The 18984-nt window shown below is 38.0% G+C and overlaps 1 protein-coding gene across 2 annotated transcripts; it reads right to left on the bottom strand.

Annotated features, from left to right (window-relative positions):
* Window positions 1–275: 275 nt before the first annotated feature.
* RB195_000255 (uncharacterized protein) lies at window positions 276–16255 on the bottom strand (the record flags this gene model as incomplete). Of its 2 annotated transcripts, none has more annotated exons than XM_064196495.1 (3): window positions 276–357; window positions 4864–4974; window positions 16242–16255. In XM_064196495.1, the coding sequence occupies 3 exons, from the start codon at window positions 16253–16255 to the stop codon at window positions 276–278; spliced, it is 207 nt and encodes a 68-aa protein (XP_064052375.1). The 2 variants fall into 2 exon arrangements, with proteins under 2 accessions (XP_064052375.1, XP_064052376.1); XM_064196494.1 differs by lacking the exon at window positions 16242–16255 and adding an exon at window positions 11609–11739.
* Window positions 16256–18984: the final 2729 nt, after the last annotated feature.

Genomic DNA, 18984 nt, shown 5'->3' with positions numbered 1-18984 from the left:
GTACAGTGCGATAAGCGAAGCATAAAGTATAGTAAGTAAAAGAAAAGGAGTACATCCACCGGACTACAGGATGGTCACAAAAATGCCCCAGAAAAAAATCCCCAGGAAAAAATGTATGTACAAGTAAAACAAGAAAAAAGAAAGGAATTTCCTCGAGATCATTGTGACGAGGGACTTAGATGTGAGAGAAGTACCCATAGGGTTACAAGAAGAAGAAGAAGAAGAAGAAGATGTTGGTGAAGATAGTGTTGAACAGGAGCCATTGGCCAGCCCGCTCATTCTTCCGGAATATCGTCGTCGATGAACGGCCACGATAGAGCTTCCGTGAATGAAACGCTTCGAGTTGAATTGGGAGTGCTGGAAATAGTGTGAGATATAGAATGAAAAAAATGAGAAAAAAAATGAAAAAAAGTGAAGAAAAAAAACGATAAAACACCCGTTACATTTGCAAATTATGGTAATTATTATTTATTTATTTGTTTATTAATTTATTTATTGAAAACGCCTGCAGGAGTGCCATAAAACAAAAAAAAAACAAAATGGAACAGAGCTCACTAGAATTTCGCCTGAATTTTACACTACAAGCAGACCTTCAAAGCCATGGCCTTTCAAATCATGAGGAGTACAGTAATTATGAATAATATGATAATTTATACTCCTTTTTCTAAGCTCTGTCTTACTCTGCTAACTGTAACCGCCATTTTATACATAAAGCGTAAAGGACGTAAAGGACTGGTATTAATCAATCCGCTTGGGACCAGCGCCACCACGTTCACTTCAATTCGGAATCGTTTACGGGGTTTACGAACCCGTGTCTAGCCCATAAAATGACCTCCGATGGTCAGTCGATGTGTCAAGTCACTGGTTTTTATCCTCCCAGACAAGTCTGGTACCAATCCCGAAATTATTTATCGATCCCAAAAGGATGAACGGCTTGGTTGGCACTAGGCTGGCCTTGAACCAACAACTATCGATCGTCCCGTCACAGTGAATCCACTTACCGACTGTGCTACACCAGCCTTTTTTTATTTTATACATAATATGTGAAAATGCTCACAAGGCCTACATTTCAGATAATACTCTGATATTCATTCATATTCGCCTTCAATACTCCACAAATCCCGATAAGATAGGTGTGAACACTTGATGTAATATCGGTCATGGAACAATTGTTATGGTAATACTTATCATTATCTTTTCTTTTCTTCTTCTTTTCCTCTTTTCTTCCGGAAAATCACCGCTCACACGAGTACCATGGTTGCATACGATAAAATAAAATGTAATCACATATAAGGAACTAAGGCACATCATTAGAGCGGTTGCTATTAATGTTTGCTTTCTTAATTTCGCTTAGAAGAATGAGGTACCGTCACTTGTTTTGAGTATTCTCCAGGATTTACTTCAAAAGAATTAGTCCTAGTTCTCGCGATGCGACGGATGTTCTGTGGTCGCAAGTCACCTTCACGGTGAAAAACTATTGAAGTTGACCTCAAAATAATGTGTAAAAAGTATGGATTAGAGAAGATGATTATAGTAAACGATGTCGATCTTCTTCAGAATTGCTAGAACTTTCCTAATGGGCTTCTCAACATGATAAACAAAAGCACCGAAAAATTTTCCCAGTAGAGTCATTTAAGAACGAGGGATGATTTACACTTAAACTCAGTAATGATAGCACTAGTAGTGCAAAGTTCGCGACGCCTTTTTATAGACTTTTCACTCTCACGTAAATCGAAAAGAAAAACTGTGAAAAAATCTTGAACAAAAAAAAAACACTCGGAAATAAATAAATAAAGAGAGAAATATTTGGCAAAAAAATACTCAAAAAACCACTAAGGTTACTCCTTAGTACAATCTTCGGAAAGCAAATAAGAGGTTTTGCTTAGTGAGAATTGACGATAATGGAAATATTAAACCATTAATTTTCTGGGAAAAAATTCTAAAATTTTCAAAATATCAGAAAATGGCAGAGACGCAAGATAAACGATTTTTTCCTACGCAAAATGCATAGTGTTTCACATAAAGGGATTTTGTGAAGTAGTATATGTATTCAGTCTTTTTCTTTTTATTCCGTTGTTTTATTTCTTTTTTTTCCATAATCGTCTCTCTTCTTTCATTTATTTGGGCCTGTTGTTTTACTGATGAGAAGATCGTAACCCCTATTGCTGCTCCCGAAGTCTCGAAGATGTTCCCTCCCAAATTCGAGTAGTTCCCGATGAGAACATTCCAAGAAATCGCCATCATTCCTAGCACAAAAGGGAAAATCTAACAATTTATTTATTTATTTATTTATTGAAAACATCTGCAGGTGTGCCATAAAACAAAAAAAAAACAAGATGAAGCAGAGCTCACTAGTATTTCGTCTGAATTTTACACAACAAGACTTTCTGGAGTAGTTTCATTTATTTACATCTAGGACTTGTGAGGGAAACTGGAAAATCCTTTGAAAATCAAAAACTTTGCTCACTTGCTGAACCCTGGCAGGAATCATAGGAAAGCCCTATTTCTCGAGCGATTGATAACTGATTCAGGCAAGGAATCTTCCGATCCTGAGATGAAATTTACGCTTTTACCTCTGCTACGAGACCAAAAAATAATAAGCTTAGGGATTTTTTTTTTCTGTTGGATCGGTAAGAGGTTGAGATCGGAAAAATTATTCCCGAGGACTTTACCTTTTCAGGCTCTGAGAGAGGTGAACTCGTCGAAACTTTAGTCAACTGTAAAGGATTCGAACAACTTCGCGTCCGGGTCAAGTAAAAAAAAATATTAATAAGTATCTAGTAATAATAACTGGTTGATTACTACATACTAGTGTACCAGACTCCCTTTTCCCCGCTATTCCACCGTCATAAATTATGGATTCGATTTGAATGAGAGGTGCACTGTACTCTGACGCTGCACTCATAACAATACACACGATCACAATCCTATTTTAAACCGATGAAAGCGGCGAAGGTACGGGCGCCAACATTCCGGACGCTTTCAAGTACAACGCTATACAGTTTACGGATTGTTAGGAGTTACAATAACATACTAAAAACTAAAACCTTATCGGGATACCAACTAAATATACATATGTCATATACATATTGTATCTAAGTAACTAACTAAAGTAAGTAAGAAAGTAACTGTAACTCTTGTACTATGTACTTGTAACTTATGTAGTAGAGTTACTATAATCTGAGCTGGGATCCTGACAAATAGTGAAAATTCCTGTGGATTACCTTTTAAAATAGATTATTTGTTGACTTAAGGTTGATGTACTAAGTTTCCAGTCTATTTAGAAATTTAGAATAGATTTAATTTAGATTTAAATTTGAATTTTAAATTTTAGATATAAATCTAGAATTTATTTAGAATCAGCTTCGAAACGTTTACCGATTCCCAACATCGGCCAATATTAATCATCAATAAAATATGAAAAAATATTGAGGAAGTCATCACTTTCGAGGAAATTGATGCCCGTATTGGAAATTTCCTTAAATCCTTCTTCCTGAATTATTATACAGTATTCACGGGATTTTTGAAGTATTGACATTTTACGTGATCTGCTGGTTCCTTGACCTAATCAATGGGCTGGTAGTGTCAATTTCGGTTACCAGCATCTTTCGACCGAGACCTGTCATCCTTGAACTTAAGTCTGCTCGGATCCTTTCGATCCACTACAAGAACTCGTGGAAAATCCATCTATTCCTTATTCTTTCATATGCTCCGGCGAAACTTTTCAACTCGCTTCAAATCGCCTATCGACAACGAGTGATCCGGGCGTTCCTCAGGTGTCCGACAGTTCAGCATAACGAAACGGTGAGTTGTTCCCAACCACTCCGCGCTCTCCTTGTAGGTGTTCGACCTATTCGGGTTGATTTTTGGCGTTGAGCTGGACAACAGCTGGATTTTTCTAATATCTGTGTAATTTCTGTCGACACATTGTGCAATTTATATAACTCGTAGATATCTAGAACGTTTACTAAAATGTGCGATTGTATTTAGCCCTCTTGTTCCCATGTGCAACGATTCTGAATTTCATTTCGTACGCGTCTATCTCTCCCAATCTACTTAACTAAGCCATTTATGGAGTAATGGCACCTTCAAACTGGATATAATTATTTTCGGATTACCTATCGTTCCTTTTTTTTTTTTTTTTTTGTTTTATCATCACTTTCCAACGTGGTTGTCACCAAGCTTTGCTTTCGTAACAGATATGTACGCTAAAGATTTGGGATTAATTAAATGAATCCCTTTATATGTAGTTTCGATCGATTTCCTTGAGCTGCAGCTAAGATTGGCATCGATCTTCTTTATTAACTAAAAGGTAACGTTATTTAATATTATTCCTTATTTTTCTTTCAGGATTGAGAAAAATTTAACTTTTTGAAGTGTTCCGAAGTATTTTCTGGCAGGCAGGTACAGAAACAAAATCCCAGATAGTTCTGGCTTTCGTCAATGAAGATATTTTGCTTTCGACGTGGATGTTGACGTCTACAGCAAGCTGGGAATGAGGAAGCTCCTTTGTCTCAGCCAACGTCGTTCGCTTCCATTCAAGAAAATTACACCGCCACCAAATTTGGAGCCACCACCACCACACCACCACCACACTACTAACAAATCAACATCCAGGAGAAATTCTCCTCCGTAGCTGCACATGCGAACAACATATATATTCATCCAGAACCATCATAATTCAATGGAATCATTGCTTCCGTGACATGGCGCAGCGTGCCGGCCAAGCAAAGCAAAATGTAAACATAGGCAGGGATTAATTGGGCTTGGAAGAAACATTTTAATTGGCTCGCGAATGTATGAGCGTTTCGCCTTCGTGGATTCCTCAAGGAAGAAAAAAAAAGACTGGAAATTATCACATACCTCAACTCGGACCCATAACCATTCTTTTTCCGGAAGAATAGTTTAGTGGATGAGTGTCGAGGAGAACGAAATAGTCTCCGGACCGAATCAGCTATTTGAATGCGAAAATTTCTGGAAAAAAAGAAAATTATGAATACATAAATATAAAAATAAATAGACAGTTATTTCCTGACTTTCCTTTCTTCAAAAACTGTGCAGTTTCTCTCTTTTTTTTTAATGTTTTCTGACTTTCCCTTCTTCCAGAACTGTGCAATTTCTCTTTTTTTCTACGGTACGATCTAGTTACACCTTAAGAATAAGGCGTAACGTTAGTGCACGTGCACTTCTGCGTACAAACCGCATTGTAACAGCCTCATAACACTTAATTTTATGGGATTATCGTGTTACTCTCTTTTTTTCCAGGAGTAATCCGACTTAATACGACTCCAAATGTTATTGGCTGCCTTAAGTGGTTCAGGACGGTGACGGTTGACTGTATCTGGATTTCCGTTCTCATCTGATTCTCACAAATGAGTAACTGGAGAAGAAAAGTCCCCCCCCCCACCCGTTGGTCCCTGGATGTAGTCGTCATCGGAGCGTGAAAAACTCCCACACAATCCGAAACCTCGTGAAAGCTTAGCAATGCGTCGGAAACTTGCCGCCGATGCATAAGCGGTTACTGAGGAGAGATCGATGATCAGCAATGGTTGGGACAAGAAACTCTGGATACGCTTAATCTGACCATTTCTAGGATTTTTCAGATGAATATATATTCCGAAGGGACTTATTATAATTAGATTTATTGTCTTACTCTCCTAAATGAAGATTTTCCAGAAAACCCACGAGTTAATTAAATTAATTACTATCTCAACCAGATAAATCAAAACTACATAACAAATAATAAATACATAATAAATAATAATAAATACATAATAGTATCATTTCCAGTATTTTTCAGATGAATATATATTCCAGAGGTACTTATTATAATTAGATTTATTGTCTTACTCTCCTAAATGAAGATTTTCCAGAAAACCCACGAGTTAATTAATTAAATTAATTACTATCTCAACCAAATAAATCAAAACTACATTATAAATAATAAATACATAATAAATAATAATAATAATAAATACATAATAGTATCATTTCCAGTATTTTTCAGATGAATATATATTCCAGAGGTACTTATTATAATTAGATTTATTGTCTTACCCTCCTAAATGAAGATTTTCCAGAAAATCCACGAGTTAATTAATTAAATTATTTACTATCTCAACCAGATAAATCAAAACTACATAACAAATCATGCTAAGATTCGAGGACAATTGAACATGGGGACTAACCCCCGAATTATTCCCATAATTTTTGAATTATTTATATTACTAATGAGATTAACTTGTTTTAGGCAATTTTAGTGGATCATAAACGTGATTCTCTTAGATCACCGGCTCAATATACGATTTCAATCATAAATCGGTATCATCCAGAGATAAGATCCAGCTAATTAGTCGTGGTTTGAGAATGAGTTGACGTCCTCCAAGAGGATGAATGTGATTTGATGCATCAAACGCTAATGAGCTATGCTGAATATGTAATAAGAGCAATAAGAGCCGAACATTTCCGCTCCACAGCTCCGCGTCGGCAATCATTCTCAGCTAGGAGAAAAAAAAAAGAATAAAAGTCGCATAAAATAGTTTCCTATCCGTTAAACATCTAGAAATAGCCTCGCTGTCACTAACATCCGCAATGAAATAGCGGATTCTTTCGAATAATTTCCGGAACAGCAGTCACACATATGTACACGCAAACTGCTGAAAACGACAGATTTTTCGAGGCGCGAAAAGCAAATGCTTTGCAAATTGGTTTTTTTTTAGGGAAATTATTCTTTCCATTGATTACTGCTTCGTTTGTACCTTCGTTATAATGGTCCAGCAACGCATCATCCGTTCAAATCAAATAAAAAATAATATAAACAAATCTTCAAAAAGAATGAAATAGACCTAAAAAGACATTTTTGAATGCGGGACAAAATGAGTTGTGGATTATTCGAAGTATTCTTTTAACCACACATTTTTATTATTTATTTTACTTATTCTAACCTAATTTTAAATCTAATTAATTATCTTTTTTTTATATTTTATCCTATATATTTTAAATCTAATCCAACTCTTTTATTTTATTCTAACTTATTTATTCCATTTATATAATTTCAGGGAAGCAAAAGATGTTCACTGCATGTTTTTTTGAGTGCAAAACAAATAGAAAAATAAAAGTATATTGTTTTAAAAAATTTGAAAAAACATTTAAGAGCTCATTTAACAATGTTTCAAGTTTATTTTAATTCTAGCTACTATATAATTTATTTTATATAGATATTTTAATTCTAATTCACCATACAATCCCATTGATAACTCAGCTGAGAATGGGTGAGAGGTATCAGGAAATTTTTTAACTTATTTATGTGATTTTTTTGTTGTTTAAAATTCTAAAAAAGTGTTAGAAAATCATTGTCAAGAAAAAAAGTACGGAAAGTTATTTTTGTTATAATGTTTGTTGTTTAAAATTTCGAAAAAAATTCCTTTGAGAACCATTGTCAAGCAAAAAAATAGCCGGGGGAACTAGGAAAAACATGCATTTTTCCGCAAAACTGAAAACGGACTTATCTACAGGATTTTAGGATGATCCTTTTGTTTTATTTCAATTTAATCAACTCATTTTTTATATTTCCTTTCCATTTTTACATTTTTTTAAAATATTTTTTATAGGAAAATGAAAGACATTCACCTCATATGTGGATGTTGTTTGATCGTGTTGTAAGCACAAAGTAATCAAGGAAATGGTGACTGAACAGCTAGCGGAGCATTAGACACACAACTCATTCAGAAACCACTCGAATAGCTCGCGAGCGAGTGGTGGCGGTGGCGGCCGCCGCGCCCGGAAAATGTCTTTCGCGTCAAGCATCAGCCACATCCACTTGTCCGGGCATTGCCGGATGTAGGGAAAGATCTAATCCATTCCCAACCGTTTCCCATTTTCCCTTAAGACTTTCAATGTTTCACGTGACCCGTGCTTCGACTTCAAAATGAACCAAATATGATGGGAAATAACCATGAGACTGGAAGATTTTCGTGTATTATCCCAAAATCCCATCGATGATAGGCCCGCCCTGACATTTTTGCGAAAAGACGAATGCTTTTTTTCGTTACCTCCGCCTTTTTTGCTTAAAAATGAGTTTCTGACGAGTTTTTGCTTTTGAAATTTTAATCAACAAAAAATTACAATAAAAACAACTAAGTTTAACAATTTCGGAACCATCTATGGGCTCTCTATCTAGGATTATTCATCTTTAGGCGGAGTTATCCATGGGATTTTAGGTTAGTTCGCCTCTGCCCCATACATACGATCCTAGGAATAGATGAGAAGAGAAAAAAGAAAGGATAAAGGGAGAAGAAAATACCACAGCTCACACAGCATGATGTTCGCTGGGAATTTTAGAAGAAATTCCTAACAATTTAATTAGAAGAAGAAAACGAAAAAAGAAGATCCTAAGAATGGAGAACAGTAATCGTTTGTTTTCCTATACCTTGTTATATCTTTAAGTCGACAGAGGCAAAGTTATCCATAGAGTGATGATGTTACTTTCACCTGGATGAACAGTGATCCTTTCTTTTTTGCATTTCCGTCATTCGTTGTGCAAAAACGTCTACGGATTACTAATTACACCATTTTTTACTTTTTTTAAACTTAAATTTAAGGTTTAAAGAATTCCTTTAAAGTTTGTGATTTCCTCAAAGTCAATTGCTGGAGGATTGAGGCTATCATGAAAGATTCCTAGAAGCAATCTCAGTGTGGTCGATGGTATAAGTGGTAGACCTAGTTTTCTTTATTTTGAAGGCTGGCGCGCTCCGATCGAACTCGTTGTACAAGGTAGCGCGCCGGAACGCTCGAACCAATTAGAAAGAAATAGACGGAATCACCCCTCTCTCCATAATCTACGATCTCGTATACGAACACTCCACCTGAAATCCGATTCCACCTCAGATTGGTGGGGTGATGCCTTGAAGGCTGCGAGTTGGTTCTGCTACAATTCTCAGTGTGGATTTGTTCACGTGAACCCGTGGATATCACTGAAGGTCTCAGGGTTTTTTTTTGAGTTTTTTTCCTCCCTACTCAGCAAAAGACATTTGCTTGTCTGCCCACCAATTAACGCTGCACTAATAAACGTCACCGAATTAGCATCGCTAATTAGAGGATCGATATTAGCGTTAGTATCCAGGAGACTCAGTGCACAAGGCAAATGAGTTATTTGCCATGAAAACATTCACGTGATGGAAAGTACGAGACGTGCATTCGTTCTGCAACTAAAACAGTACAGAATGAACTATACAACAGTTCGTGTTGCTCCATTATTTTCAGGAAAAACTCCAAGCCTCCATGAAGGACAATAACCACATTTGCCCAGCTTCAGGTCAGCAATTCACCCATTGCATAGTTTTTTGTGGATAAATACTATTGGATGAATGCTGGATAATTGGAATACGTCTCCTAGCGATGTAAGCAGGAATTCGGGCAATTGAGAAATGAATGACATCTATTTTTTTTACAGTGGAAGCACAAATCCACCATATTCTAAAAAAATATCAGTACGTAAAAACAAAAAATAAAACACAAATAAAAAATAATATGTTAATTTACGCGAATAGAAATTGAATACATATATAAAAACATCAATACTAAAAAGATAAAAATTGCTGAAAAATTCAAAACGTATATCTAGCAACAATATTTTATTATTTTTATTTTTATTATTTTTATTTTTATTTTTTATTTAATTATAGTATTTTAGGACGTTTGAACTATCAATGAATCAAAAAAAGAACGATTTATTTCATTTTATTTTTTTTATTTGAAAATCACTAGAATGAATAAATAGTGCAATTTTCTTCCGCTATAAATTTCAGAGAATTTAGAGAAATTTAAAGAAAGGGAAAAAAAGAGAAAAAATTTAGAAAGAATCGTAGATGACTAAACTGGGGAGTTTGTTGATGTCTAGTAAAAGTAGATGTCTAGTAGCGTAGACTAATCTGTTCGCGAAGTTATGGGACGCTGTCCCATTCATTTCTCCGCTGCGAACAACATCGTCCTATATGTATGTGTAGTTCTAGAAACGTTTCGATACTGCACTGCACTGCTTTGCATTTTTCATTCACGGTGACCGACCTTCAATATGGTGAGCTGCTGATACATAATAAATTATTGTCGCCATATACCGCCGTTGACTGCTCTACGGGCACAATTAGCATAATCACCGGACTCTCCTGGCCAAATACACACACACACACACACACACACACACACACACACACACACACACACACACACACACACACACACACACACACACACACACACACACACACACACACACACACACACACACACACACACACACACACACACACACACACACACACACACACACACACACACACACACACACACACACACACACACACACACACACACACACACACACACACACACACACACACACACACACACACACACACACACACACACACACACACACACACACACACACACACACACACACACACACACACACACACACACACACACACACACACACACACACACACACACACACACACACACACACACACACACACACACACACACACACACACACACACACACACACACACACACACACACACACACACACACACACACACACACACACACACACACACACACACACACACACACACACACACACACACACACACACACACACACACACACACACACACACACACACACACACACACACACACACACACACACACACACACACACACACACACACACACACACACACACACACACACACACACACACACACACACACACACACACACACACACACACACACACACACACACACACACACACACACACACACACACACACACACACACACACACACACACACACACACACACACACACACACACACACACACACACACAGGCACACACACACACACAGGCACACACGTACACAACCATCCCTCCTTCCTTCATTTACGACGACGAAAATAGTGTTGTGTTCGTGGCGATGGCGCTGGCGGTGCCGGTGGTGGCGTTGGTGGCGGTGGCGTTGGTCCAAGTGACGAGAAAAAACAAACACTTGCTGTGCTCGGTTGATCCGAGCATCCACGGCTCTTTTCGCCAGAAAACAGCAGCTGTCTTGTGTATGTATGTATGTGGAAGGAAGGAAAGCTTCCGCGCGTGTTAATTTTACTCTCGTCTATTGAATTTGACGTGAACAATGGAGAGCCGTTGAACCACCCGCAGAGCACTCTGCGGCCGTTACGCTTCCGGAATGGTGGGGCAACGAACAGTGGAAGTCGGCAGAGCAACGATTAGCTCGAGGAGTGAACCTTCCCATCCGGGACAGCTCATTCCCCAGGAGTGGAAAGAAGAGTGCATAACGATCCTCCTTATTTTAAAGCGCTATGAAAAAAATGAAAAAAATGAAAAATTTGTAGAGATGGGGGCCCGGCTAAGGCAAAATAAGCTTAAGGTAGCTGGTAGTCCATCCGGATGGTTTTGGAGGTGGGATTTAAGGGTCAAAAAAGAAAAAAGCCGAGTATACCCATGGAAGTACATGAAATGATATTTTACTTATTGAATTTTAATGGGAATGTTCGACAGTTGGCGACCTTTATTGTCCATACATTGCTGAGCACATTCCCGGAAATTCTCCATCATTTTTTCGGGTTAGCTCAAGCAGAATGGCGTCGATTTCCGGTCGGTCCCTGTCCTTCTCGAAAATCTCCAAAGCCTCGAGGACATTTGTTGAGAACATTTTCCTTCAGGTATCCTTTAAAGGGAAAGCCATATAGGCCTAAATCTGCTGACTACATTTACATGTCTCCCCTTAGAGAAATTAGAGCCCGGGGGAAAAATTAAACCCCCGGGAAACATTTCTGCTAATTTCTCTATGGCAAATGTCGTCCTTTTTGAGCTGTGGCAACGTTTTGCGAAAAGCGCATGTGCTTAGAATCCACAGAATCCAAGCTAGTTTAGTTCCAAGAAAGATCTGGAACATTTCAGCGTACCGGTCACCAGTCACAGCTAGAGTAGCAGTGCCCGTAGTTACACCATCTTTCTCAGAAAAAGTATAGTATAGAAAAAGTATGATCACAATAATTTTTGAACCAAAAAAAATTGCATTTCATATACCTTTCAGAATAATATTCAGTTTTTTTTTTGCTCTGTCGCTGATTTTTTCCGTTTTTATATTTTTTTATTCTTACTTTTTTTAAATTTGTTTATCCCTTTTATTTATCGTTTCGCGTCAAAATGTAGTAGGTCATCGTTCCTCACGTAGGGACTCTCATAGGAACTTCCTCAGAGGATGTAGAGTTCGATTGAAGAGAACAACACGTGTGGTTTTGAATTCAACGAACAACAACGACAAAATATGAATTCGCCCCGAATGTGTTGGAAGATTCGCGAAAACACAACAACAATGCCGATGAGTCCGCGAATTCTGCTACATTGAATATGTGGGTTCATCCAAGTACGAAGATCTTGTTAATTTTTTGGGAAAATCCCCATGTTTTATCGACAATTCCAAAATTATATTGATGATCTAATGAAAGAAAATTTTCTAAACGATGTCTTATAATTTGCCAATTTTTCCAGACGCTTTCTTTACGTACATAGACCATTTCTTAAAAAAAATTGAGTGCTAAAGTGAATACAGAGCCTGAGGCTGTTGATACGAACATTTACAGTCCATTCGATGAATCCGTACTGACCAAATTATTTCAACTTTTCAACGTTATTTAACCACTAATACAAAATATTAAAAATTTGAAAAAAAAATCACATATTTCTGACCTTACACTTTGTTGGAATTTCTTCACTAAAGATCGAGATGGATATTAAGAAGGAGGTTCTAGTAGAGTAATTTCAGTAATTTCGGCAATTTTTCTATTAATTTTTTTCTCAAAGGTTTCTATCTACTTTAGCCGAAAACTATATAAAAGATCAAATGAGAACTTCAAAAAAGTGGCTCTCTTGCTAAAGTCCTGATTTTTTTCTTTTCTTTTTTTCCCTCAAATGGGGCACTTTTACCGTAATTGCAGTGATATTTAACTTCAAAATTTAAATAGATTTACAAATCTAACTAGATTTAAGGTATCCTTAGCACGTTGATTAACCAGTAAAGTCTCAAATTCTGAGCCCAGAGCTATAGAAATTGTGGTTGAGTGATCTTTTGCTACCCCCTATAGGCATGTATTGAAATCCACATTCCATAAAATAAATTTTTTGTGAAGATTTTCAACATGACATGAGGTAATGCTTGTTGCGTGACCATGTACAGTAATCTGATACGTTGAAAGCGTAATTGTGTGTGCCGTCGTGGTCTTTCATATGTAGTGTATGTCGATGTGTGTAATTCGACATCATTCATCAAATTGAGACTAAAGAATTTCCCCTCCCCCCTCCTCACCGCTCCCTTAACAAATCGGCTCTGAAACGGCGCTCCCGTATCCAAGCAGTGGAGCAGCAGCACAGCACATTAAAGGCATCACCCCACGAATCTGAGGTGGTGCAGATTTCAGGTGGAGTATTCGTATACGGGATGGGAGACTATGGAGAGGGGTGATTCCGTCCATTCCTTCCTAATTGCCGTAAAAAAACGGCCTGGAAGATGCGGCGCCGCACAAGGCTGACGCGCTCCAGTCGAACTCCTTGTAGGAAATAGTGCGCCAAAACGCCTGAAGCCGTATCTTCCGGGCCGTTTTTTACGGCAATTAGGAAGAAATGGACGGAATCACCTCTCTCTCCATAGTCTCCCATCCTGTATACGAATACTCCACCTGAAATCCGTACCACCTCAGATTCGTGGAGTGATCCCTTTAACAAATCGGCTCTGAAACGGCGCCCCCGTATCCAAGCACTGGAGCAGCAGCACAGCACATTAAAACAGGAAAGCATGCCGCATGCCTACTACTAACGTCGCTGAACCTCGCCAACAGCGCCATCAGCAGCGGCAGCCAATTCTTGAGTGCCCCATTAAAGAGCAGTCAGGAGACAGACATCGACCTAAACACCGTCCTTAATAGCGGTCGTTTCCCCTAGTCTCGGGCGCAAAAAAAAACCGAACGGATTCCGAGAAAACACACGAGAGCACAAAATTATCCCGAAGAATTCTGGGAATTTCCGGGGAATTTCTGGAAAACTTATCGTATCCGAATTTCCGAATGAAGAATTGCAGCCGAACTCAATCACATCGTGCAAAAAAACTCCTTATTTAATATTTACTTGCAAATATTTTGATAAGTTATTCACGAATGAATATAAATCGCTAACTAAGATTTTCGCTGTGTGTGGAACTTAGGACGATAATATCTATCAATAACGTGACTCTTTTTGATTTTTGATGACTTTAAAAATGTTATCCTGATCTTAAAGGAAGGAATGTTATAGTGTTGTGAATTTCAAGACCAGGATCCACTGATCCTTAGGTTATCACTGGCAGACCAGAATCAGGTGCAACACGCAACAATATGTACTTCAACGTTAATTTCTGATCCATTGCCCAAAGGTTTTAGAATGCCAAGATTTTTACCAGAAATACCTGATACTAACAGAAGAAAAAATTAAATGAACCGTGAAAAACGTGCGTGAAATTGCAAAAAACAGAACAAGAACAGAAAAAAACTGCTGGCTGAGAGCAGAACGAGGTAACCACAAGAAAAATTTGTTCAAAATGAGTAGAACAACAGAGTTGCAAAGAAACCCATAAGCTGCTTTGTTTTGTATAAATTATATCATTATATTATTGCAATATATATTGTAAAGTGTTATATTATTAGACTCTATTATTGCACATAAAGTGATATAAAAAGTTTGTCTGAATTTTTAAAAATTGATATTTCGAATGTTCAAATAATATTTCAATTTATTGTGGATCTCTTCTTTATTACATATAGTGGAAATCATTATGAATAGAAAAGTAATGTATACAGCTTTCTCACATATAACTTTTAAAAGGTTGAGATATAACCCTTAATACCAAAAATAGCAAAAATATAGAAAAAATTCTCCTGTTAGATTTGTGGAGGAAATAATAATTGTAGAAAGAGGAAAGTGTAACTCGAGTGCAAAGTATTTTTTTTTATCTGGAGATAGAGTGGAGAATCTTCAGAAAGTTCTAGAGATCTCGGGAAACCCTCGGAAAATTTTAATGAAGAACGTTGTCACTTAAACTTCATGCTGGGTATACTCAAACGATATAACGCGGAGAGGACCCATGAAAACGAGGTGGAGGATTCCCTCCTATAAAAAGTAGGGTCCCATAGATAGAGAGCTAAAGCATATTTGCACATATGTAGAAAAAAAGAGAATCGGAAAAGTTTGACATATCCATAAGATCACATGTCCCCTCCGCCCCCCTTCCACTAAGCTCAGCGCTCCAAGACATCAAATTTTGAGGAATCTGTCCTGACAGGAGAAATTGAAACATCCAGCCGCTTGTTTCAGCTAAACATTGGAAAAAAGTGAAGAGCCAGTAAGACTCAAAGTCACATAGTTTTATTCTTGCTTTCCTTTTTTCCGTTTATTTTTTATTTTAGTCTAATCTTAAATTTGAATGATGGGCACTGACGTACTGACATCGTTGAGCGTTCTCATTATCCGTAACGGATTTATGGCCAGGAAAAAATGTCCGATTTTTGAGGAACGAACGACAGTTTTGTGGACGTCATGGAAACCTTAATTTCAACTGCTTGTTCGAGTAACGAAGTATAACTGAAGGATATTGATGAGGGTCTGCGTTGATGCCGTTATTATTACAAAATTTATATATAAAAACTACGAATAGCAACTTATTATTTATTTGTTTATTTGTTTATTTATTTATTTATTATTGAATCACTTATTTTATTTCAGCATTTTTAATCAATCATTTGATTATTTGATCATTTATCAATCACTTTTATTTCATCGAGAATTCTTCATTTTTTATTAAGCTTTTTTTTTAGCTACTCAAGTTTATCGAGAGGAAATTGTAGTTAGTACCCGTTTCTTCGTAAAGCTCCCCTCGAGGTTCTTCTAATTTCTACCACTTTATTTATTTATTTATTTATACTCATCACACCGTGGATTCGCGCCAAATTTCATTAAACTACATAAATACTCTCTGGAATTCCCGCAATCATCATTCAAAAAGCTACAAAAAAGACTAATCACTGGAAATATTACATAATTTGCGTTCAAGCGATCTTCTTACGTGAAAAAAACGCTAGTTAAGCTTCTAAAACTAGAAGAGACGAGGAAATTAGAAACACTTACTTTAGAACAACCATGGATTAGAGCTGGTGTTCCAGAAACAATCGGGACCGTTGCGGATGCGGATGCGGTGTTCACGTGGAAAAGTCCTAACTTACTAGAATGGCGCAGCTATAAAGAGGCGGCGCGAGGTACCCGCCCCCTTCTGAGCACACACCCACCACTACTCGTCCATGCGTTCCTTCGTTCACATCCACACACACGCCTCTTTTTCACCGAACATACAATTATTTGCTACTCTTCTATGGGCGGAGCGGCGGCGGCGGCTGAAGTTGCGCTTAATGGCACTCATCTTGATAAGTTGGACGGGAAATGAGCCGACACTGATGTGCAAAACTCAAAGACAACATATCACGAATCGGAAGTGGTGAAGAAAAAGCTCGTTGAGCTTGTGGAACTAGAAAAGGTGCGAAGAAATTAGAAACACTTACTTTAGAACAACCCTGGATTAGAGCTGATGTTCCAGAATCAATCGGGACCGTTGTGGATGCTCAGGAAAATCTGGTGTTAGGGTTGTAGATTGCGAGATCCGCGGTGGTTCCGCTCATCTCTTCCTGATCGTCGTAAAAAAAAGCGTGGGAACTGCTTTTTATCCCACGAGGTACGTTAGAACGCCCCTCTATCCACACGTTCCGGTCCCCTTAGCGGCCTCATTGGAAGAAGCTGGTGAAAAGGGATTAATGATCTTCGACTGCTCGCACATGCATACGTCGGTGCACATGGGTGGTACGCTGGAACTGGAGTTATCTTTTTAAAAAAAAAAACTTAACAAATTGCATCGAAATTGATTGAAGAAGGCATACCATGAATCTGACGTGGTGAGGGAGTTCGGGGGAAAAGCTAGTGATAGGGGTTGTAGATTGCGAGATCCGCGGTAGTTCCGCTCATCTCTCCCCGACCGCCGTAAAAAATGGCATGGGAACTGCTTTTTATCCTACGAGGTACGTTAGAACGCCCCTCTATGCACACGTCCCGGTTCCCTTAGCTGCCTCATTGGTTTCACTTGAAAAGGCTGGTGAGAATGCATTAATGATCTTCGACCGCTCGCACATGGATGCGTCGGTGCACATGGGTGGTACGCTGGAACTGAAATCATCTTTTAAAAAAAGAAACCTCGTCTTCTACACCGTTTTTTCACGAAGATCTAGGATTTAGGGAGAGTGGAGCGAAACCACCCTGTGATCCTGCAGTCTACAACCCGAACTCCAGATTTTCCTGTGGATTCCTTCACCACGTCAGATTCGTCGTGTGCTGCATTTAGGGACGAAAGTAACTTTCGCATAATATGTCACTTCCAAGGAATATATCCCGATGAAACTCGGACCATACACAGATGGAACTGCTACAGTATAGTACAGAAGGTAACTGAACGAAGTACGCAACGAGACGAACAAAAATGATAATTCTATCTACTGAATATCTTTTGTTTATTATTTCCTTGGTGTTTTTGTTTTGAAGTCTTTTCCGGGATTATCAATCATGAAGAAGACACCAAGAGATGATTCAAAGGTTTCTCTTCCAGAAACCAATGTTGCAAACACATTAGATGGATACGTAGCAAAACAAACGCCAATTGCTAGAATGTGCACCCGCTGGACTTTATTTATTATTTTATTTTTTTTTCAAAAACAATATTTACGCGGAAGTCATCGCGATTCATGATGGTCCCCTGGACATTACAAAACCTGAACTTGGTTTTTAATAGGTCTGTGATCACCACGGACAACAAAACATGAAACTGGAACGTGGTCCCATGCCCACGAGGTTAATAAGGAGTTCTTGTGGTTCGGCGCCGTACTGTATAGTAGCGGTATAGTCACGCTGACCTCACCGCATCATGTGACATCCAGTTTTCTATGGACGGCCGATGGACTTCTGGCAGCATACTCCATTTTAATTAAGGGCTTTCATTCATTTCCACTGAATTGTTAATACGTACGTTATGCTACGTTACCCAACTCATCCATAAGTTTTCCCTGCCGGCGTAGTTAGAATTTTGACTCAAATGAAATGATGAACACTTGTTTAATTACGGCAGTCATCAGCATCAGTTAATTAAAATGCCAAACAATATATTTTTTGGTCATGAAGCTATTATTTATGTGCATAATAATTTCCTAACGTTAATCACAAGTGCATCGTCCTTACTTCAGCGGATATCCCATTTTCACGCCTTATATGACCTCAATTTTGCAGTTGCAGCTTATCTACTTCAGTATATTTCCAACTCTTTATCGAAATGGTCATCTTGGGAAATTACGGTAAATTTTAAAGATGTACGTAGTTATTGGCGTTCTTTTTTTTTATTCTTGAAAAAAGAATCTTTATTTTTCTTTTAATTCTCTCAAAAAATAACGCGTTTCATTAGATGCAGAATGAGAAAACTGCCTCCACCTCTTTCTGTACACTTCATTCAATCATCCTTCTGAAAGCTACGAAAGCCGATGCACCGGCAATGAGCTTACGCTGGTAAATCTTGTTAACAAGTTCAAGAGTTGTTCAAATTTTGTCTCTTGAACATTTCAAGGAGTGCTGGAAAATACAAGAAGGCAGGAATTTTGGGGAAGTTTGACAGTGACAGACACACTTTTCGCTAGATAAAGAAATTCTCACCGGTCTCTCTAGAATTCTCAGGAATTCCCACTTGTCACCAGCGCCAGGATGGTTACCGAAATAGATCTACCGAAATATGTAAAAAAAAAAGAAAAATCCCTATCCGTTCTCTCATCTGTTCATCCAGAAAATG

This window comes from Necator americanus, chromosome IV (assembly GCF_031761385.1).
Source record: "Necator americanus strain Aroian chromosome IV, whole genome shotgun sequence".
Taxonomy (NCBI): domain Eukaryota; kingdom Metazoa; phylum Nematoda; class Chromadorea; order Rhabditida; family Ancylostomatidae; genus Necator; species Necator americanus.
The sequence above is the reverse complement of the archived record's forward strand: the minus strand, read 5'-3'. Positions and strand labels throughout refer to the sequence as shown.